This window comes from Odocoileus virginianus, chromosome 8, assembly GCF_023699985.2.
Source record: "Odocoileus virginianus isolate 20LAN1187 ecotype Illinois chromosome 8, Ovbor_1.2, whole genome shotgun sequence".
Lineage (NCBI taxonomy): Eukaryota > Metazoa > Chordata > Mammalia > Artiodactyla > Cervidae > Odocoileus > Odocoileus virginianus.
The window spans coordinates 26,835,266-26,858,738 of NC_069681.1; the positions used below are offsets into that span (position 1 = coordinate 26,835,266).

The 23,473-nt window shown below is 44.4% G+C and overlaps 1 protein-coding gene and 1 long non-coding RNA gene across 8 annotated transcripts in view; one reads left to right on the top strand and one right to left on the bottom strand.

The window, feature by feature from the left end:
• Positions 1-23,473, bottom strand: part of MYO16 (myosin XVI) — a 499,683-nt gene that overhangs the window by 296,921 nt on the left and 179,289 nt on the right. For all 7 annotated transcript variants that reach the window (XM_070471419.1, XM_070471420.1, XM_070471417.1 and 4 more), the window contains 2 exons: positions 12,936-13,044; positions 4,568-4,692 (listed from right to left, as the gene is read on the bottom strand). In XM_070471419.1, the coding sequence (XP_070327520.1) occupies positions 4,568-4,692; positions 12,936-13,044 (234 nt within the window). The remainder of the gene's footprint in view (positions 1-4,567; positions 4,693-12,935; positions 13,045-23,473) is intronic.
• On the top strand, positions 4,598-12,883 carry LOC139036313 (uncharacterized). The gene is made up of 2 exons (XR_011489042.1): positions 4,598-4,679; positions 12,461-12,883. It is a non-coding gene; the product is annotated as an uncharacterized lncRNA (long non-coding RNA).

Consider the following 23,473-nt stretch of genomic DNA (forward strand, 5'->3'; position numbering starts at 1 on the left):
TGACTGGCAAATTCTTGCGCATTCAGCACTAGCAAGTGGCTTTCAGATTTTCCCTTGCGGTATAAGCCTGCAGGAATAATAGGTTCACTAGGTGGTTAGTGCCTGATACTAATGATGCAAAGTTCACAGGATCAAACTCTTTGTGACCCCATGGACTGTACCCACCAGGCTCCTCCGTCCATGGGATTCTCCAGGCAAGAATACTGGAGTGGGTTGCCATTTCCTCCTCTAGGGGATCTTCCCCACGCAGGGACTGAAGCCGAGTCTCTTAGGTCTCCTGCACTGGCAGGTGGGTTCTTTACTACCAGGGCCACCTGGGAAGCCTATTATTATAAAACTATTATATATATAATTATTGTATATAATTTATATTTATATTTATATGTACAATAAGTATATATAATACTTTATATATATACATATATTCTTATGTATGTATTTATATATAATATATATAAATATACTATATATATATATATATACACATATATAAAGTAAATAAACAACAAAGTTCTACCATATAGCATGGAGAACTATAGTCAGTATCTTAAAATAACATACAGTTGAAAAAAAATCCAGAAAAGAATATATATGTGTGTGTGTGTGTGTGTATATATATACGTCTACAACTGAATTACTTTGCTTTACATCTTTAACTAATACAACCTTGTAAATCAACTATGTTCCAGTAAAAATAAAATGAAATAAAAAATGTTAAAAAGATTTATCCTACATTTGGTTATTATACTGCATATTCTAAAAAGGAAGAAAAAGCAGCAGCATAAAACCATCTTACTAGGAGTAGATCTTCACTGAGTTTTTCGCTGACAGTTTCATCTGTTTTGCGGCGTAATAGCATGGGGTATAATGCCTAATTTTGAATCACAACTGAAATTCCACCTCAGGACACAGAAGCCGTATGTGGATAAGACTTTCTTTTTATCATTATCAGCAACAATAGGCAAGCACACACTATACACATACCCTTTACAGAAAGACAACTCGAACTATTAACATAATTGACCAACCAACTTAGACACAGGAATCAAAGAGGCTGCCGCTTGCTAAATGCTGTGATTCTCAGGGAAGGGCTGCCTCCTGCTCATTGTTACCTTCTCTGTAAGAAGCTCAAAGATGATCACAGCATCGATAATAAAACTAGATTTAGTTATTACAGAATAATTACATGCCACGTTTGTGTTCTCTGTTCAATAAAAAAGAAAAGTCACAAGGAATGTCAAAATTGAAGACGGTTGGAAATGATAGCAATTTACTGCCGTGTATTGATTCTCTCCACAGCTTATCTTCTGAAGTTTGTAAGCATTTTAATTTAGCAGGAATTTGAACATGTGTGCTATTTCTATTTAGCTGTGATTTCAAAAAAAAAAAAACATGGAAGTTGTAATATCTTCTGCCAAACAAAGAAACAGAGAGTCCATTGGGTTTTTACTATGAATTGGATGTCTTAATTAATGTAGCTCAAGTGTTAAATCAGCTATTAATCATCTTTATTTTTAATGTTTTTACTGTGGTGAAAGTAACATAAAACACGCTACTTTAACCATATTTGACCGTGCAGTTCAGTGGCGTTGAGTACACTGCGTTGCTGTGCAACTGTCGCCATCATCCGTCTCCTGAATTTTTGTTTCCTAAATTGAAACTCCACCCCCATTAATCACTAACTCCCCATTCCCCCCTCTGCACCCCCACCTCGGGCACTGGCATCCACCAGGGCACTTTTTGACAAAATGAGTTGGACTATGGTAGGCATTCTATGTAAGTATCTGTCTGAACCTACTGTATACTGGAATGCATTTTTAAGGTTAATTTCATATATGTCCTACGAACAGACTGTACCTTCTTTTTCTCCCCTGAGACATACAGTAGAAATAGACGATTCATTAAATAGCCCGCTCCAGTCTGATTTTGATCCCATCGCTCCACCAAAGCTGCCCTGATGAGAAAACCAAGGACTCCAAGTTACTAAATCTGGCAGCCGAGTCTCTGTCCACTTGACTTCTCAGCGGTATTTATCTGACAGTGAATCATTCCTTCTCCTCCCGCTTTCCTTACTGGGCTCCCAGGACACCTCACTCTCTTGGTTTGCCTCCCACCTTGGGAGTTTCCACTCCCCCCTCATTCCAGGATCTTCCTCTCTCTATGCGCCACGGTCCCGTCCCCAAGCCTCTTTCCTTCCTATCAGATTAGCTGTAGCCCACCAGGCTCCTCTGTCCAGGGGGATTCTCCAGGAAAAAATTCGGGAGTGTGTTGCCATGCCCTCCTCCAGGGGATCTTCCCGGCCCAGCGTCAAGGGCCTCAATTGCACAAACATGCTAAAGATCCCAACATCGCTTCTCCAGTCTAAACAGCACCCAAATTCCAGACACTAGTTGTTATTGTTTAGTTGCTAACTCGTGTCCGACTCTGCGACCTCATGCACTGCAGCACGCCAGGCTCCCCTGTCCTTCGCCATCTCCCAGGGTTTGCTTAAACTCATGTCCGTTGAGTCCATGATGCCACCCAACCATCTCATTCTCTGTCGTCCCCTTCTCCTCCTACCTTCAATCTTTCCCAGCATCAGGGTCTTTTCCAATGAGTCGGCTCTTCGCATCAGGTGGCCAGAGTACTGGGGCTTCAGCTTCAGCATCAGTCCTTCCAATGAATATTCCGGGTTGATCTCCTTTAGGAAACCCTTTATGAATCAGACTCAACAACCAGCCACAAACAGCATCTTCATCACGATGGCTAAGAGGCACTTCTACACGTTTCCAGAATCCACCCTCACTTCCTTTGCCCTCAGCCCATTCTCATCTCATTTGGTGTCAACTCCATCATTCCAGCTGTTCAGAGTCACGCTAAAGTCTTTTCTTCCTCTCTCACTGAATTTCCCTCAGGAAATCCCGGTGGATCTTGTTTTAACGTGGACTTCAGAAATGAACCACTTCTCACCACCGCAGCGCCTGTGGTCTGAGTCGCATCGTCAACTGGAGGAGAGCGTCCTCCCTGAACTCTCAGCTCCACTCCTGCCCGTTGAGTGCATCCTCACTGCAGCGGTGGGAGTGAAGATCCGAAGCGACGACGTCTCGGTCAGGACTCGCCAGCGCGCTCCTGCTTCACGCAGAGTAACTGCCACGGCCCTCACACGAGCCCAGGAGACCCGGGGTGGTCCGGTCCCGGTGCCCGCCTCCTCTTGCTGTCTCTGCCCAGCCACGCAGGCCTCCTAGCTGTCCCTTACTCACAGCACACCCGGCCCTGCCTCAGGACCTTTGCACATCCACTGCTCAGCCTGCAGTACCCCTCCTTCACACCTGCAGTGTGGGCAGACTTCCCTCAGCCCATCACTCAGAGCTCGTCATGTCAGTGAGATCTCATCTGTCTACCTACCCAGAAATGCTAGCTGTATACCTACCATGTCTCAGTCTTGTTTTTATTTCTCATTTGCATTTAGTACTATTAATGCACTATATACCTAGCCCACTTACACTGCATAGTGTATGCCTTCCCCAAAGAAATGTGAGCCCCCGACAAAGACAAAAGGACTTTTGTGGTTTTGTTCACTATGATTTTGTACACAGGATGCAGTTAGTAAATATTTCCTCGATAAACTAGTTGGAATATTTTTTCCATTTGAATGTGTTATTTTTCCATAAACTCTAAAACTGCTTTATTTTCTTATAGCTTAGAGTTCCATTTTCGGTAGTCTTCTGAAATTTATATTCCAAAGATCGACATCGATGTCCAGGAAGCTAACTCTATTGAGAAGTCTCAAAGCACTTAATTTGCATTTAATAAATCTACGAAGGTATCAGGTCTCACACAGTTATTATTCATTCAGTTACACTGCTTTCTTCATCTACTGTGTTCAACCACACACCATATTTTCCCATAGTAGAAACAGAATCATTTTCTAAAATTGGTTGCAACTGCTTCTGTGCACCCCTTGCTTCAAAGCTTTCTAATCCCTTTTGCTTCTATAGCTTACCTTCTTGAGAAAACACATTCATCTCCATAATAATTAATTCTAACCCCAGCATGCCCGATCCAAGTAATTTTTATGGGTCAATAGGACCAAATGTTCTTCCTGTGATGATAAGACATTGTGCTTACATCCAAATGAGTCCACATTTAATTGTTTTGTGTTCAATTTAATGCAACTGTGCCTGAAAGCATTAAAAAGCAATGGCATGCGTTTGTTTGAATTTAGAAATTCATTCATCAGAGTAACATAGGTTCTTTTGCTTAAAACGAAAACAGTCTCCTGTAAGTTCCAGCTCAAAAATCACACTGACAAAAATAATATAAAAATTATTCTAAATTTGTAGGAAAAACATGCATAAGGCTTAAAGAGAATATATCAACAGATAAATGTTGGGTGACAGTATAAGTTATTTACACTTTCCTTTTAGCATTTTGTTTTGCAAAATTTCTGCAATAACTATGTATTACTGATATAATCAGAAAAATAAAAAACCATATTTAGGAGTTAATGATAACCAATTCTATGTTTTTCAAATCAATGCACATTTGCAACGTAAGCAATGTCTCCTAGTGAAGCGTTGTGACTCACCAGTGTTACGCCATCATCGTTTTTCTCATTAACGTTTCCTCCACAGGACAGGAAGTGTTTGACGTCTGTTAACATGCTCACCGGTCTCCGAAGCTTCATCTGCCGCAGTGAGGTGAGATCCACTCCTGGAGGGAGGGGGGAAGAGCCTTTCAGACACAATGTAGAGCTGTTTCTCAGCTGCTGGGGGTAAAAATCCCATCTTATCTTGTATGTTTCAAGGCTCCTCTTTGAAGCCCCTCTTCTGCTTTGAATTCTCATTCAAAGTAGCTATAACTGTTTCTCTTGGCATGCAGTCTTACTTCCAGTCAGAGGATAGTCTTGAATAATTTTCCTTTTATATCCCAAAATATGATAGAATGCCTTAGCCATGGGGATCTCTCTGTGGATTTCTGTTTTCGTATAAATCATCAGCACAGACTGCCCAAAGTATTGTAAAGTCCCTGGACTGAATCGAAATGAGTTTAAAGACATGCTTTCTGTTCCTTATGATTTTCTCTTTAAAATAACTGCTTCTAAAAGGAATGGAATAAAAAAAGGATTTAGTGGGAAAAGTGGAAAATTTTGGATAAAGGCTGTATTATAGAAAATAGTATTGTACCAATGTTTGGATAAATGCACCATTCATTTGCACATGCTAAGTCGTTTCAGTCATGTCTGACTCTTCTCGATTCCATGGACCATAACCTGCCAGGCTCCTCTGTCCCTGGGATTCTCCAGGCAAGAATACTGGAGGGGGTTGCCATGCCCTCCTCCAGGGGATCTTCCCAGCCCAGGGTTCAAACCCAGGTCTCTCGCAGGGCAGACAGATTCTTTCCCATCTGAGCCACCAGGGAAGGCCAAGAATACTGGAGTGGGCAGCCTATCCCTTCTCCAGGGGATCTTCCTGACCCAGGAATCAAACTGAAGTCCCCTGCACTGCAGATGGATTCTTTACCAGCTGAGCTACCAGGGAGGCCTGTTCATACCCGTATCCAGTATTCATTTCAACCTGTGCTTTCATGGTGGTGTAATCCCCATGGTAGCATGTATCTCTGCATTTCTGCATCCCCTGTTCCTAGCACTGGTTCCTGGACATACTTGGTGTTTCCTAAGGGGAAATAATCCACCTCATTCCAAATGAAAGTAATAATAATAGAAATAGTGATATTAGTGATGTTGATGATGGTGAAGATGATGCCAGTGAGATGAGATGACATCTGTATCTGAGCAAGTGTTTGCTGTGAACCAGCTACACTGCTGAGAATTTTTCTCTCTCATCTGACTGAAAGCTTGATGCAAAAATGGAGAGACAGCAGTGGGCTCAACCAAAAACAATAGTGCGGTCCTCTGACTCCCCGGGACCGCTGACTTCTCCAGGGTGGGACTCTGGGAAAGTGAAGTAGCCTCGTCTTCCATATCCTCCATCACAGATAATAACACACGTCTCAGAGGAACAAAGCTAGTGGCAACACTTGTAAGACCTGGCTGCCCTGCAGAGACTGGCACAGTGCCCATTGGTGGGCATGTCCCCATGAGCACACCATGCCAGGCTCACTGCAGCCCTCCTTCTCTTGAGTATGGACGAACCGCAGAGCAGAGATGCTCTAGAGCTTCAGTGCTGTGTCTTGCACTTATTATTTGTACTGATGGGGTCGGGTAACTTATCTGTTGCCTCAGTTTCCTCATCTGCAAAAGGGGCTGACAGTTTATTCCACTAGTTGTCATGAGAATGAGTCAAAACACACACAGCATAGAAAACACAGCTTGCAGGAAGCACTTGATGAAAGGGACCCGTTATTTTAGTATTAGTCAGCCTTCTGGTCCAAGGATCACGTGCCACGCTGAATTCAGGGATGTTTTCCTTCAAATAAGGAGGAGGCAGGGAGAAATCAAACAAAATGAAGCCAAATGCAACACTTGAAAAGTGTAGCTCATGTCAAACACTCTGTTCAAGGTAAACCCGGTTTAGCATAAACAGGAATGAGAAACGCCACCAGCCATATCTCAGCTTCCTGGTCATCAGAAGTCATCTTGGAAGAACTAACAGATTCCCCCAACACTGTCACTGTCCTCTTCCTTCAAGGATTACGGAATTTGACATGGGAGCTATATTTGGAAAATACTGCAAGTAGATCCAACTAGTCCATCCTAAAGGAGATCAGTCCTGGGTTTCATTGGAAGGACTGATGCTGAAGCTGAATCTCCAATACTTTGGCCACCTCATGCAAAGAGTTGACTCGCTGGAAAAGACCCTGATGCTGGGAGGGATTGGGGGCAGGAGGAGAAGGGGATGACAGAGGATGAGATGGCTGGATGGCATCACCGACTCGATGGACTTGAGTTTGAGTAAACTCCGGGAGTTTGTGATGGACAGGGAGGCCTGGCGTGCTGCGATTCATGGGATCACAAAGAGTTGGACACGACTGAGCGACTGAACTGAACTGAATGGATCTCTCAGATGTCAGTGTTCAATTTTCGATGTTGAAGTAGCAGAAAAGCCTGATGGTTACAGTACTCTATGCCTATGCTAACTTTTAAATGTTGCATGCTTACTGAAACGGTATGCATCTTCTAGAGAATTATTTAAACATGCAATTAACGTTGAGTGATAAAAAAAGAATAGGGCTGAGATGAAAGACACAAATTAAAAGAGAAATTAGCTGTCACTCATTTCTGACTTATTCACATTACATGTTATGGGAAACTATTTCTGATCACGGTTGTAAAGATATGACTGGAAGGATGTAACAGTGTATCCCTTTATTTTAAAACTTGATTTTGAATCAAATATGATACCAAGTAGGATGTAACTTTTAGATTTTTGTAATGTGTTCAGGGAAAAAAGCACAGATGTATTTTTGGTAAAACAATAGAATGGAAATTCCCTCATTTCTTAAGATGCCCCTGGGGGAAAAAACCAACCATGATGACTACAGCCCATAAGAAACCTATTATTTTGTGGTGGGTAACTGGCCAATCTGAAGCTGAAGCGCCAATACTCTGGCCCCCTGATGTGAAGAAGTGACTCACTGGACATTCATCCCAACACCCTGATGCTGGGAAAGATTGAAGGCAGGAGGAGAAGGGGAAGACAGAGGATGAGATGGTTGAATGGCATCACTGACTTGATGGACACGAGTCTGAGCAAGCTTCAGGAGTTGGTGATGGACAGGGAAGCCTGGTGTGCTGCAGTCCATGGGGTCGCAAACAGTCAGACATGACTGAGCGACTGAACTGAACTGGCCAATCCTTGCTTTTTTATTTTCATATGATTTTTTGAAAAAATTAATACCTGGCCTGCTTAGATTGGCTTCCCAGCTGGCACCAGTGGTAAAGAACCCACCTGCCAAAGCAGGAGATGCAGGTTCAGTCCATGGGTCTAGAAGATCCTCTGGCAACTCACTCCAGTATTCTTGCCTGGAATATCCCATGGACACAAGATTCTGGCGGGCTTTCCTTGTGCCTCAGCTGGTAAAGAATCTGCCTGCAATGTTGGAGACCTGGGTTCGATCCCTGGGTTGGGAAGATACCCTGGAGAAGGGAATGGCTACCCACTCCAGTATTCTGGTCTAGAGAATTCCATGGACTGTACAGTCCATGGGGTTGAAATAGTTAGACACAACTGAAGTGTATTAATCTAACAATCTGCTTAGATTTATTATTTTGATTGGAGTTTACTAATTTTTTTTGTTTAATTAAGAACATAAGAAACAAGTCATTTACCTGAGATGCACAAGTTATTACCTGTGATACAAATTATTATTGCCTGATTACATTTGATTATATCAATAAATGCTTATGTGGAATGGAAAAGACATTAACATCTCAGGTTAATCTGAACTTTATCTTAACTTTCCTTAACTGTCCCTATTAAGGTAATATTGTTTTGCAACAATTCAGCTTTTCCTTTTCTCCATTATCAATCCTGTACTGGGGATATTCTCTGTTGCTTTCAAAGATAATTTTATCATTAGGCTATGATATGACCCATCCCATGACCATAGAGTGGGAATTCTTAAGCTCCGAGAACTGCATCTAATTTCAGTTTTTGTCTTCATGGTAAGCTTTCTAAGAGATCCAAGACTTCAAAGAAAAAGGGTTAAGCAGGCAAATAAAGGAGTTGAAGTAAAGAAAATAAACCAGGGATGCCGGACAGGTGTTACAAAGCTCTACCAAATCCTTTCCTCCAACTCTGACCACAAGCATACTGCAGGACTGTCCTCGGCAAGCTGGATCACTGTCACCCTCAAAATGCGTGATTCTGAAGGGGCTGGTGCAGGAACAGCATTCCGAATGAACTTTGCTAAGCAGGAGGAATACACAAGGTCATCTGGGGACTGACAAATCTGGAAGTCCTGAGAAAAATACAGAGGGAGGGCTAAGACTGGAGGCAAGGAGACTAGCGTCTAAGACTGTGCCAAAATATACAGAAAGACCAGGGTTTTAATCAAGGCAGTGATAGCATGGCTGGTGACATACGCGGACATATTAGAAAGATGAGAAAAAGGATCTGTAAGATTTGGTGACAATTCAATGGGAGGGATGTAGGAGAAGAAGAGTGACGTTCAAGCACTCAGATTCCTGGGTGCAAAGGTAAACAGTCCAGACGGAGTACGAAAGGACAAGAAGGTCCATGTTGGACAGATTATTTCAACTTATCTGACATCCAAGTCAAAGACGCAAAACTGTTAACAAAACTACACATACAAGGTCTGGAAAGATTTCTAAGCTTCAGGAATGTCCCTGGGGTCAGGAAGGTGCTAAACACTTGAGGAAAGGGGGAGATGAGCCTGAGACAGCATGGAGAGAAGATGCTCAAAGACAAAGCCTTGGGAACAACCAACATTTTGGCTTCTGGGTGCATAAGCAGTGCATCCAAAGGAAAGTAAGAAAAAGGAGAAAAACAATGTGACATTCGTAGAGGGGAGACTTCAGAGCAGAGTATGAGCAAGGTCACTGAATGTCACCGGGAGGGGAGGTGAGGAAATACCAAACAGAAAAGCGACAGCTGGACAGAGAACCAAGGGCAGCGGCAGTCACGGTAGGGTGTTTCCAGATCAGTAGGGGTAGAAGCTGAATGTCAGTGGGCTCAGTGGAGAAGGTTAGGAACTCAGAAGATAATATGTGAGCTCCTTCTTCTAAAAGGATGCATTTGAAAGAAAGGAGAAAGAGCTATAGGTGAGGATATATGTAGGTCAAAGCAAAAGAGTTTTGCTTTATTTTTCAGGGCCTTGAGAAAACACATCTCTATGTTTTCCAGTAGACATGTACAGATGTGAAGGGTGGGCCATAAAGAAGGCTGATCCCGGAAGAACTGATGCTTTTGAGCTGTGCTGTTGGAGAAGACTCTTGACAGTCCCTTGGACTGCAAGAAGAGCCAACCAGTCCATCCTAAAGGAGATCAGTCCTGACTATTGGAAGGACTGATGCTGAAGCTGAAACTCCAATACTCTGGAAGAGCCGACTCATTGGAAAAGACCCTGATGCTGGGAAAGATTCAAGGCAGGAGGAGAAAGGGACAAGAAAAGATGAGATGGACATCATCAACTCAGTGGATGTGAATTTGAGCAAACTCTGGGAGATAGTGGAGGATAGGGAAGCCCGGTGAGCTTCAGTCCATGGGGTCACAAAGAGGCAGACACAACTTAGCGACTGAACCACAACGCTTTGCCCACAGTGAGCATCCTTCCTGGATACCTCGAGCTCCTCCAGCAGTGCTTCTTTCTCTGCCAGCTCATTTTATCATCAATTTGCTTCTCTCGAACACCAGCTGCTTTGCCACAAACCGGAGATGTCACAGGCATCAGATGCTCGGTCAGAACTCCTCGGCCGTCTCGTTTTCCAGCCCAGGAAGCTCAGGCAGTGAGCCGAGGTTAATTGCTGTGCCCGTGGGTACAGCGTATGTCGGTGGTGACAGCACAATTAGAACTTGTGACCAGCGATTTTCCACGTAATCAACTTGCTCACGACCCAGCCTGCCTCCTGCCACAGGTGTCCTGATGCAACAGCGAGATAAGCACCCCGATCTGAAACGGGGGGACGCGGAGGGAACACTCCGGGAGCACCGCCGCCGAGTGAGAAGGCTGCAGTGCTCCTAATGAGGACCAGCCCATCGTGGAACGTGAGAGATTTCTAACAGTATCAGCCCACGCTGTCACAACAGATCACTCTGAAAGGGCTCCAAAGAGGGAGGGCGCAGGAAATAAATCGAATTAGACAGTATTTACTGGAACTACGGCAGCGGACCTAGATAAGAAGGAGGGACACAGGGAGAAACGGAACCAGACTGTGAACGGGGCGAGGGAGGGGCAGACGACTGCAAGGCGGAGGCCGGGGCAGGGGCAGTGACAAATGGAAAACAGAATTAAAAATGTAAGAGATATTAAATCAAATTTGCTCTGGCAAACATGCATTTCACAAACGGATTATGACAGCCAGCATCGTGATGGATTTTTCTCCCAACCATCCAGTCAGTATCTCCCTCATCTTTCTTTTTTTTTTCTAAATCGTTTTTAAAGTCAGGAATGCACTTATTTTTCTTTATATGGGATAGCGATACGGCTCCAGCAAATACTCAGTGTTCTCGTGGAACAAAATCTTCTCGTGGGTTGGAAAAGTGTACAAGAAACGCTAATTATTTTACAAATGAAGATACTTAATTTTAGTTTCCAAACAGAAAGAGCTACAACTGTAGCTATTAGGAAAGCGGATCAATGAGAACAGGAAACTATACTACAAAAGTGAAAGTGAAAGTCGTTCAGTCGTGTCTGACTCATCGTGACCCCACAGACTGTACAGTCCATGGGATTCTCAAGGCCAGAATGCTAAGGTGAGTTGCCTTTCCCTTCTCCAGGGGAGCTTCCCAACCCAGGGATCAAACCCAGGTCTCCCACACTGCAGGTGGATTCTTTCCCAGCTGAGCCACAGGGAAGCCCGAGAACACTGGAGTGGGCAGCCTGTCCCCTCTCCAGAGGATCTTCCCGACCCAGGAATCGAACTGGGGTCTCCTGCACTGCAGGCGGACTCTTTACCAACTGAGCTATCAGGGAAGCCCATGCTACAAACGTGGCCCAGCTAATTAAGACAGCCCCAGGCAGCCCCCTGTTCTTCACTTAGATGCACCCCAAGTTTTGCAAAGATCCGAATAATAAACCCCCCAACAGTGGAACGTGCATAACTTTCAGCTTGCTCCCTTTGGAGGATGTGGGCTCTGACTCCGACAAGTCACAGCTGAACACGTGAGAAAGTCCGAGGTCCCTTCTGCAGGAAGGAGCAGGTACCAGGGAGCGACTCCATCGCACCGCCTGTCACCCCAGGGATGTGACTCGTGACCTTCAGACCAAGCTCAGCTCACTGTGACCCACAGCTCAGCTCGCAGTGTCTCCAGTGAAGATAACATTCCTTACCTTGCTTTCAGAATTAATGAGACCTTTTTTTTTTTAAGAACCCATGGCTGCAAAGCACTAATTATTATTCTTCTAAGCCATCCTCAGAATAAACCTTTTGAGAGGCGCGATCTGGAGGAGGTGCGGGGCCCAGAGAACAAAGAGGCAGCTGTGCCGGCTTTTCTGGGAGGCGAGACGCGCACAGTCTCAGCACGGTGCGCCCCTTGGACACGGCTACACCGTTTCCCTGACAAAAGATCACCCACGAAGGGACTGGAGTTTCTTTGGTGTTATTTATACGCGAACCGCGGAAAGAAAAAAAAACTAAAGACAGGGCATACTTCTGCAGTTTGAGACCAAATAGAACTCAGGGTTCTGAATGCCTCCCACTTGGCCGAGGCTGGACTTACTCATGAAATTATACACCAGGGCTGTGCAATTAAACGTTCTCTGTCAGGGAATACATCTGGGTGCCCAGCCTCAGCTTTTCAGGATGGCGCCGGGACTGACCGTGGCTTTCTTCTGACAGGGGCTGAGCTTCCAAGTGTCCCCAGGAATGGATGCAGAGATGCTGCGCAGACTGCCCTTGACTTGAGCCCTCGCTCACCTGCATGAGATGCTTAGGAGGCTGGACGTGTTCTCCCAAGAGAAGACACTGCACGCGACCTCGCGCTCATTAGCCCAAAATTCAGTTGTACTGGTTCACTTCTCCTCCCCTCCCAGCAGACAAGAGATTATAATTACAAACCCAGTCCCGCTAATTAGGGACTTTGGGGGCCTGTTAAAAGGTCCCTTTATGGTTGGTCCCCAGATTTCTGCCAGCTTGCAAACGGTGCTGATGACAATGACTATGAAACATGGCCCAGAACGAGACCTCGTTTCACAGTCAAGGGGAATGACATCTGTCTGAACTCATGTAAGCGCGCCTAAAATACATGCACTAAGAATTCTACCATTCTGTCTCTTCATCTACTGTTCTATGGCTTCTCGCAACATCAGCCTACCATTCTCATCCAGGTAGGTCAGCAGGATGGAGCTCGATTCAGTGCCTTCCATGGCATAATCCAGTGGGATGTTTCCATTGACGTCCTGGAGAAGGACGTTGGCTCCAGCCTACAAGCAGAAAAGAAAAATGAACAGGTACACAGTTAGCATAAGGGCTTCCCAGGTGGCTCAGCGGTAAAGAATCTGCCTGCCAGTGCAGAGACTCGGGTTCCATCCCTGAGCTGGGAAGATCCCCTGGAGAAGGAAATGGCAACACACCCTAGTGCTCTTGCTAGAGAATCCCAGGGACAGAGGAGCCCGGCGGGCTACAGTCCAGGGGGCAGAGAAGAGTCGGACACGACTGAGCAAATAAACGTCAACAACTGTTCACACAGAAAGCAGATCAAAGCTTGGGGCATTTCTATCCTGTTTAGGAAACTGACCCAGAAAAGTTTACATTAGATACAGCTGGCAGGATCACGCAGGAAACTGGGGTTGGTTTTTGAAGACAAATTATACTAGATGTTTTGTGATCAACTCTGATGGACCAAAAAGGTTCAACTGACCCTTGATAGGATCAAGACCCCAGCCCCAAGTACTCATCCCCACCCCCACCCCCCCACGCTGTGCCATAAGTCGCTCAGTCATGTCCGACTCTTTGCGACCCCATGGGCTGGAGCCCGTGGAATTCTTCCAGGCAAGAATACTGGAGTGGGTAGCCATTTCCTCCTCCAGGGGATCTCCCCAACCCAGTGATCAAACCCACTTCTCTTACATCTCCTGCTTTGGCAGGTGAGTTCTTTACCACTAGCACCACCTGGGAAGCCCCCCCTCCAACCCCCCTGAAAAATCCCCAACATTCCTCCAACAACAATCACCCAAATAACAATACCCCATTACCTAAAAATAACAGCCTTAGCAGTGACAATTTTAGGCTTCATTCTAGCACTAGAAGTTAGCAATATAACTCAAAATCTAAAGTTTAATTACCCATCAAACGCCTTTAAATTCTCTAACATATTAGGATATTTTCCCACAATCATACACCGCCTGGGGTCACCTGACCCCCTACACAAACCTAACAACAAGTCGAAAGTCAGCATCCTCCCTCCTAGACCTAATCTGACTAGAAAATATTCTACCAAAACAACCTCACTAATTCAAATATCTACCATGGTTACAAGCCAAAAAGGCTTGATCAAACTATATTTCCTCTCTTTCCTAGTCACAATCCTTATTAGTATAATCCTATTTAATTTCCACAAGTAATCTCCATAATAACCACGACAGCAATCAACAAAGATCAACCGGTTACAATAGCCAATCAAGTACCATAACTATACAAAGCCGCAATTCCCATAGCCTCCTCACTAAAAGACCCAGAATCCCCCGTATCATAAATAACTCAGTCTCCTAAACCATTATTACACTTAAACACAATTTCCACCTCTTCATCTTTCAACACATAGTAAAGTATTGAAAACTCTATTAATAAGCCAGTAATAAATGCCCCTAAGACAGTCTTATTAGAAACCAAATCTCAGGGTACTGCTCTAATGCCATAGCCATTGTATAACCAAAAACCACCATCATCCCCCCTAAATAAATTAAGAATATGATCAGACCCAAGAAAGACCCACCAAAATTTAATACAATACCACAACCAACCCCTCACAATTAACCCGAATCCCCCACAAATAGGCGAAGGTTTTGAAGAAAATCCTACAAAACCAATCACAAAAATAATGCTTAAAATAAATAAAATGTATGTTATCATTATTCTCACATGGAATCTAACCACGACTAATGACATGAGAAACCATCATTGTCATTCAACTACAAGAACCCTAATCGTCAACATTTGAAAATCTCACCCATTAATAAAAATTGTAAACAGCGCATTCATTGACCTCCCAGCCCCATCAAATATCTCATCGTGATGAAACTTTGGCTCCCTGCTAGGAATCTGCCTAATCCTACAAATTCTAACAGGCCTATTCCTAGTGATACACTACACATGTGATACAATAACAGTGTTCTCCTCCGTCACTCATATTGGCCGAGATGTCAATTATGGCTGAATCATCCGATATATACACGCAAACGGAGCATCAATGTTTTTCATTTGCCTGTTTTTACATGTGGGACGAGGCCTATACTACGGGTCATATACCTTTCTGGAAACATGAAACATTGGAGTAATTCTCCTATTCATAGTAATAGCCATAGCATTCATAGGATACGTCCTACCATGAGGACAAATATCATTCTGAGGAGCAACAGTCATCACCAATCTCCTCTCAGCAATTCCATACATTGGTGCGAACCTCGTCGAATGAATCTGAGGGGGCTTTTCGGTAGACAAAGCAACCCTAACCCGATTCTTTGCCTTTCACTGTATTCTCCTATTTATTATTGCAGCACTTGTCAGAGTCCACCTACTTTTCCTTCATGAAACAGGATCCAGTAATCCAACAGGAATTACATCAGATGCGGAAGAAATTCCATTCCACCCTTACTATACTATTAAAGATATTCTAGCTGTCCTACTTCTAGTCCTTGCCCTGATATCATTAGTACTATTCGCACTAGATTTACTTGGAGACCCAGGTAACTACACCCCAGCAAACCCACTTAATACACCCCCTCCTATCAAGTCCGAATGGTATTTCCTATTTGCATATGCAATTCTACAATCAATTCCCAATAAACTGGGAGGAGTCCTGGCCCTAGTTTTTTCTATCCTAATCCTAATTCTCATACCCCTACTCCACTCATCTAAACAACAACAACCGAGCGTGATATTTTGACCATTCCCTGGCTGCTGAGCCAGGCACGCCTCCGTGCCTGCTGCGCTAGACCTGCCTGGCTGTCCTAACACAACAGAGCGGCCCTGCCTTCAGAGTCTGAACTCCATGTGAGCTCTGAGCTTCCCCAAACCATCCTGCTAAATCCTTATGTTCCTTGCTCTCCGCAGAAACTCACTGGAGAGCTGTCCTCATGCTATCGTTGCCTTAATGAAGCCTGACCCCATGGACTGTAGCCTTCCAGGCTCCTCTGTCCGTGGAATTCTTCAGGCAAGAGTACTGCAGTGTGTGGCCCTTCCCTTCTCCAGGAGATCTTCCCCATCCAGGGTTTGAACTTGAGTCTCCTGCATTGAAGGCAGATTCCTTACCATCTGAGCCACAGGGAAGTCCAACACAGTCGCACAACAGTCCCTTTAATAAAGCCTGAGCTCATGGCTTCTGGCTGGTTTTTCTCTTCCCAGAAACTGCTTTCCGACAAAAAAAGCATCATCCGGAGACGTTAATGGATGAAGTACATCAGATACGACTATCAGACATCTTTCAGCTTCACAGGCTCTCTCCCTCACTCACCTCTGAGCCCACCTGCTCAACTCCGTCCCTCCCCCAGCACAAACACACTGACGGATGCGCTTTCATCCTTATTAATAAACAAGTAGTCACAGCAATTGTTACCCTGTCTCTACCTTCTTTAATGAGCTCCGTAAAATTTACCAGGCAAGATTTCCCATACGTCTCCTCCCAAAAACCTGTCACTAAACTCAGGCCAAAAAAGTGAACGATTCACCGTCTTCTTCTTCCTGAATCCAAGTCTGTATGGCAATGTGAATACAGTTGATATGGTTCACATAACATCCAAATCCATGGCTTTACATAAAAAGGAATAGCTTTTTATATTAAATAGTTTGTATATTTATAATATTAAGGTGCTTCCCAGGTGGCACAGTGGTAAAGAATCTGCCTGCCAATGCAGGAGACCTGGAGCTGTGGGTTCAGTCCCTGGGTTGGGAAGATGCCCTGGAGAAGGAAATGGCAACCCACCCCAATATTCTGGCCTGGAGAATCCCCTGGACAGAGGAGCCTGGCAGGCTCCAGTGCATGGGGTCGCAAAGAGTCAGACCCGACTAAGTGACTGAGCACACACACACATTTATATATTAAACAGCTATATATTAATGGGTTTCCCAGGTGGTGCTAGTGGTAAAGAACCTGCCTGCCAATGCAGGAGACCTAAGAGATGCAGGTTCGATCCCTGGGTCGAGAAGATTCCCCTGGAGGAGGGCATGGCAACCCTCCAGTATTCTGAGATCTTACCTTGTTTGAATGTGCGTGTAGCTATATACTGCTTTCCTATGCCTTAGCAAGTCTGCACGGCTTTTTGAAAAGACTGCTCTAATTATAGTAAAAAGTAGGTCAAAGTGGTAGAACATTCCAAATCTTCATGTTTTCCCTCCATGCAAGCTGTACTGCTCACCTGACCATCCAGAGTGAACCACATTATATTTCTATAACCATATAAAGAGACTCCCTTATTTGAACAGAACACATTAGATATTTCCAATTTTCCCTCACCTAAGGAAAACTTCATTTTAAGGTTCTAAAGACTTCAAATTATCTTCTTAGTGCGTCTCATTTTGTTTCATATTCAGAGTTTGAAAGGAAGTTACTTGAGGCAGTAGTCTGAAGCAGATTTGCTAATAATTTTTTTTTCTCTTAGTCTCCAACCAGGAAAATAAGGTTTTGCATATTTATCCTAGCTTGACTGGTTAAAGAATCAATTAAGACACAGAACTACAGGGCGCCCTTACTTAATTCAATTCTAACAAGTAGGAGGTAATCAAGTTATTTTTTCCCCAATGCATAAATGTTTCAGGTAGAATCTTATCCATGTCAGACATCTGGGTGGCAGATGACAGCCAATATAATTAAGAGTCACATGTTATCAATAACTGCAAATATAAATAGTACAGCATTGAGGTACCCATGAAGGCAGGACACTGGGGGAGAATGGTTTCTTTTCTTTAAGGACTAATGAGGCTTTTTCAAAGAAAGTCTGAAATCGAAAGGCGGTGCTGAATATTTTATTTGGGTTCATTCACTGAAATTTCAACCCATTAATCACTGGTCTGTACTGCTGAAAAATCAGGTGTTGTCCCACGTAGAGACAGGGGGACAGAAGTTCCCAGGGGGTGGGAACTTTCCTAATCACAGATCACGTCTTAGTCCTCTTTATGTTCCCAACAGTGCCTGGCACATATTAGATCCTAAAACCTATTTACTTAAAAAAAAAAAAAGAAAAATAAGCAACCAAACACTGAACTTAATTACTTCAAATTGAGGCAAAGGATTATGATTTTAGGGATAGTTACTTTTAACTAAATTTTCTGACATGCAGTTTTAAGAGCTGATACACACAATTATAAAATCACTCCATGCATACTTGTTTCCTGTCTTCACTGTTTCTAGATGGGTGACAATTGCAGGAGACTCTTTCACCCCTCCCTCCCCGCATCGCTCCCCCGACTTTATTTCCCTCCCTTCCTCTGTCCCTCTGTCCCTCCTCTCCCTCCCTCCTTCCCTTCGTCATGGACATGGGTGAGACATCCCACCAGCGTTGGCTCTGTCCCCACTGCTTGACGGTCTGGTCTTAGCCAAGGTCCCTAGAATAAAGCATGCAGCCAAGGGATGCCCCGAAAAGGCGGTATTTCTCGACTTAGAACTCTGAAATTGTGCACATGTATATAAAAACCCCACTGGCAAGATTCCTGGCTGATTGTCATTCTTTAGTCTGACGAACTCAGAGTTCACGCGCACAGACGGCTCCTAATGGGTCCCCCTGGAACGGAGCTGCTGATGACTTGCAGAGCAGAACTCTGAGTCAAGTCCTTCCGTCGGGCTTCAAGAAAATCAATCACACTGCGATTGGTTTCATCAGGGAAATGAACGTTGCATTATGCAAAAGCAAACTCCTCAAATGCTCTTGCAGTTGAGGACTGGATAGTTCCTACTGGGAGTCCTGAATACATCTCCTCTCTCGTAATTCAAACTGGAAGCCCCACTTTCTCCTAAACTCTGCTCTGGGAATACTGAAACAGAATCCAGATCTCCCATTCTCCTCAAATAGGAATCTTATTTCCTGCATGTCAGGTAACATATGAATGAATAAATGCACATTTCTGCAAATAAATGTTTTATTAGCTTATGTAACAATTTAATGTCAGTGAATAGAAACTTGGCCATGTTTCATTGAATAATAATTCTCGAGCATATTAATACTGAAATTTGAAAGACAGGTACCTGAGGGACTTAACAAATACCACTTATAAATTTATACGACAATACTTTGGTAACTTTTAGTTTTGATATAACTACAAGTTAGCTCAAAGTTACAAGCACAGTACCAGGATCCGTGGCGTATGTGTTATGGATTGAATTGCATACCCCTAAAGAAAAGGCAGAGGAACCAGATTTGATAATTGCCAGCATCCACTGGATCACTGAAAAAGCAAGAGAGTTCCAGAAAAACATCTCTTTCTGCTTACTGACTATGCCAAAGCCATTGACTGTGTGGATCACAATAAACTGTGGAAAATTCTGAAAGAGATGGGAATACCAGACCACCTGACCTGCCTCTTGAGAAACCTGTATGCAGGTCAGGAAGCAACAGTTAGAACTGGACATGGACCAACAGACTGGTCCCAAATAGGAAAAGGAGTCCATCAAGGCTGTATATTGTCACCCTGCTTATTTAACTTATATGCAGAGTAAATCATGAGAAACGTTGGGCTGGAAGAAGCACAAGCTGGAATCAAGATTGCCAGGAGAAATATCAATAACCTCAGATATGCAGATGACACCACCCTATGGCAGAAAGTGAAGAGGAACTAAAAAGCCTCTTGATGAAAGTGAAAGAGAGTGAAAAAGTTGGCTTAAAGCTCAACATTCAGAAAACTAAGATCATGGCATCCAGTCCCATCACTTCATGGGAAATAGATGGGGAAACAGTGGAAACAGTGTCAGACTTTAATTTTTTGGGCTCCAAAATCACTGCAGATGGTGACTGCAGCTGTGAAATTAAAAGATACTTACTCCTTGGAAGGAAAGTTATGACCAACCTGGATAGCATATTTAAAAGCAGAGACATTACTTTGCCAACAAAGGTCTGTCTGGTCAAGGCTATGGTTTTTCCACTGGTCATGTATGGACGTGCGAGTTGGACTGTGAGGAAAGCTGAGCACTGAAGAATTGATGCTTTTGAACTGTGGTGTTGGAGAAGACTCTTGAGAGTCCCTTGGACTGCAAGGAGATCCAACCAGTCCATCCTAAAGGAGATCCGTCCTGGATGTTCATTGGAAGGACTGATGCTGAAGCTGAAACTCCAATACTTTGGCCACCTCATGCAAAGAGTTGACTCACTGGAAAAGACCCTGCTGCTGGGAGGGGTTGGGAGCAGGAGGAGAAGGGGACGACAGAGGATGAGATAGCTGGATGGCATCACCGACTCAATGGACATGAGTTTGAGTAAACTCCGGGAGTTGCTGATGGACAGGGAGGCCTGGCGTGCTGCGATTCATGGGGTCGCAAAGAGTCGGACACGACTGAGCGACTGAACTGAACTGAACTGAAAGAAATGCTGACGCCCAAACCTCTGGTTCCAGTGAATGCCACCGTTATGTGGAGACAGGACCGCTGCTGACGAGAATCGCTAAGATGCCATAAAGATTCCTGGGTAAAGTAAGTGGCAGGCGTCCTAACGGGAAGAGCGGTGCTGGGGACACAGACCCAGAGGGGAGACGGCCACGTGAGGAAGAGGCAGAGACTGTGGTGATGGCTGCCACAAGCCAGCAGGCCCCTGGGACCGCCAGGAGCAGAAAGAGACACGGAAGGACGCCCTGCAGGAGGTTTCGGGAGGAGCACAGCCCCCGGCGCCTTGAGGCTGGACTTCTAGCCTCCAGAACTGCGAGAAGCTAGTTGCTTCAAGTCACCCTGCTTGCAGAACTTTATTATGGCAACCCCAGGAAAGGAATACTGTACCCTTTACTCAAATTCACCAGTTAAGTTTACTTTCCCCTAGTTTTGCTTTCTCTTTGTGTCTTTTGTTTTTCCTTAATTTCTTCAAAGTGAGTATTGGCATCATGTAGCTTTTCTCCTAGATATTTATGTGGTGAGTGTTCAGCTGTAAGTCGTGTCTGACTCTTTGTGACCCCATGGACTGCAGCATGTCAGGCTTCCCAGTCCTTCACTATCTCTGGGAGTCTGCTCAAATTCATGTCCATTGAGTCAGTGATGCCATCCAACCATCTCATCCTCTGTCACTCCCTTCTCCTCCTGCCTTCGATCTTTCCCAGCATCAGGGTCTTTTCCAATGAGTTGGCTCTTCACATCAGGTGGTCAAAGTATTGGAGTTTCAGCTTTAGCATCAGTCCTTCCAATGAATGCTCAGGGTTCATTTCCTTTAGGATGGACTGGTTGGATCTCCTTGCTGTCCAAGGGACTCTCAAGAGTCTTCTTGAGCACCAGAGTTCGCAAGCATCAGTTCTGTGGCACTCAGTATTTTTTAATGATCCAACTCTCACATTCATACATGACTACTGGAAAAAACCATAGCTTTGACTATTCAGACCTTTGTCAGCAAGGTGACATCTCTGCTTTTTAATATGCTATGTTTCTCATAGCTTTATATTTTGGTACAAAACTTCAAAATATAAGGACATTATTTTGCACGTGTTATCAAAATCAGAACATCTGACATCACTAAATTCTATTCTGTACAGCACAGTCCATATCTGAGTTTCATTAATTTCTCTGATGACATCCTTGAGCACTATCACCCTCTGACTCAGAATGGAATATGGAGTCACCCAGTTTATTGTATCTCCCTTTCTCTTTAGCATCCTTCCATCTGAAACAGTTCATGTGTATTTTTTCCTTAAGGCTTTCTCTCATTAGCTTCTTCCAATGAAATTTTTGGCAGGCCAAGCACACAGGAAATCACGTTAGGTATGATACCTGGGTCCCGGTGGTGATGCAGGCAATTGCATCACCCGGTCGAGTAATGTTTTTACGCTGTGAAGTTGCAGCTAGGAACCCATAGCTTCATACTGATATTAATAACCGAATGAATCCCTGATACATGGGAGAAGAAAGCTCATCCATACAGTAAAATACCAACTAATACATGCAGCAGGAACGGTAAGGTTAGAATCTAACATTCATTATAGTAATAATTCAGAGGTTTCCCTGGTGGCTCAGCAGTAAAGAATCCACCTGCAATGCAGGAGACTTGGATTGGATCCCTGGGTTAGAAATATACCCTGGAGAAGGGAATGGCAACCCAATCCAATATTCATGCCTGGGAAGTCCCATGGACAGAGGAGCCTGGCAGGCAACAGTCCACAGGGTCACAGAGAGTGGAATACGACTGAGCACCTGAGCACACAGATCATTTTGATCAGAGGCAGACGGAAAGGACGGTGCACATGTCTATGTGCAGTCCCTGCGCTCTTCACGCGGCACCATTGCGTACTCGTTATTATTGGTGAAACAGATGACTGGCAAGGATTCTATGTTATTCTGCGCTACTCAAGCCACCTGGAGAAGGCAATGACACCCCACTCCGGTACTCTTGCCTGGAAAATCCCATGGATGGAGGAGCCTGGCAGACTGCAGTCCACGGGGTCGCGAAGAGTCCGACACGACTGAGCGACTTCACTTTCACTTTTCACTTTCATGCATTGGAGAAGGAAATGGCAACCCACTCCAGTGTTCCTGCCTGGAGAATCCCAGGGATGGCGGAGCCTGGTGGGCTGCAGTCCATGGGGTCACACAGAGTCGGATACGACTGAAGCAACTTAGCAGCAGGAGCAGCATTCAAGCCACCGAAAGGAACTAGTGGAGAAACACCTTAATCTGGCTTCCTCAAACGGCTGAATCGCAACCTCTTTCCCCAAACCTGAGCCAACACGTCAGAGTTGTTAGTCTCGAGGAAGTCAGAGAGAAGCTTCAGGTAGGGTGTGCACCAGCAGACACCTGTAATGGAGTGTCTTAACCCTGATGACCACTTAGCCCTGATGAACAGGGTTGAGAAGGAAGGACTCACCATCGTGCCATTCCATCCCTCCTATTACTTGAGTCAGACCACCCAGAGGACCTCAGAGGTGCCGCCTGCCTGAGAGGGCAGGGAACCCAGGGAACTGAACCCAAAAATTCATGCATCCCTTATCCCAAGCGGACTTTTCCACCGATCCCCATTGTCCAAGCAGAGAGAAAACTAGAAGCACATAATTTTCCTCTGGATCCTAGACTTCTGGGCAGATAACACAGGAGGCAATACAGCTGAGGAATCCATTTATTCATCAAGGAACTACATATTAAGCACTCATTACAGTGAAAGTGTACTTTGAGATTTTAATGACGGTTATAAAAAATTAAAAACCTGTATGACAAAGCATTTAAAATTTTATAACAGTTGAAATTACACTGGGGCCCATTTTTACAGCTCCCTCTGTAAACATTCTGACGTCAGCAATTATTACTTTGGGAGCATGTAAATATTTATGTGTAGTGTGGCTGCCATGCTAAGCAATAAACCAAGCCAAGCAAAGAAACCCTGCAACAAAGAAAAGGTAATTGTAGAATTCCAAGGGACTGGGGTGTGAATGGCATTTACAGTCCTGACCAGAGAAATCTCTAACAGGGATCGGATGGAAGTTTAAGGTGACCACGAGCAGAAGATGAGCTCGTGGACAGAATGG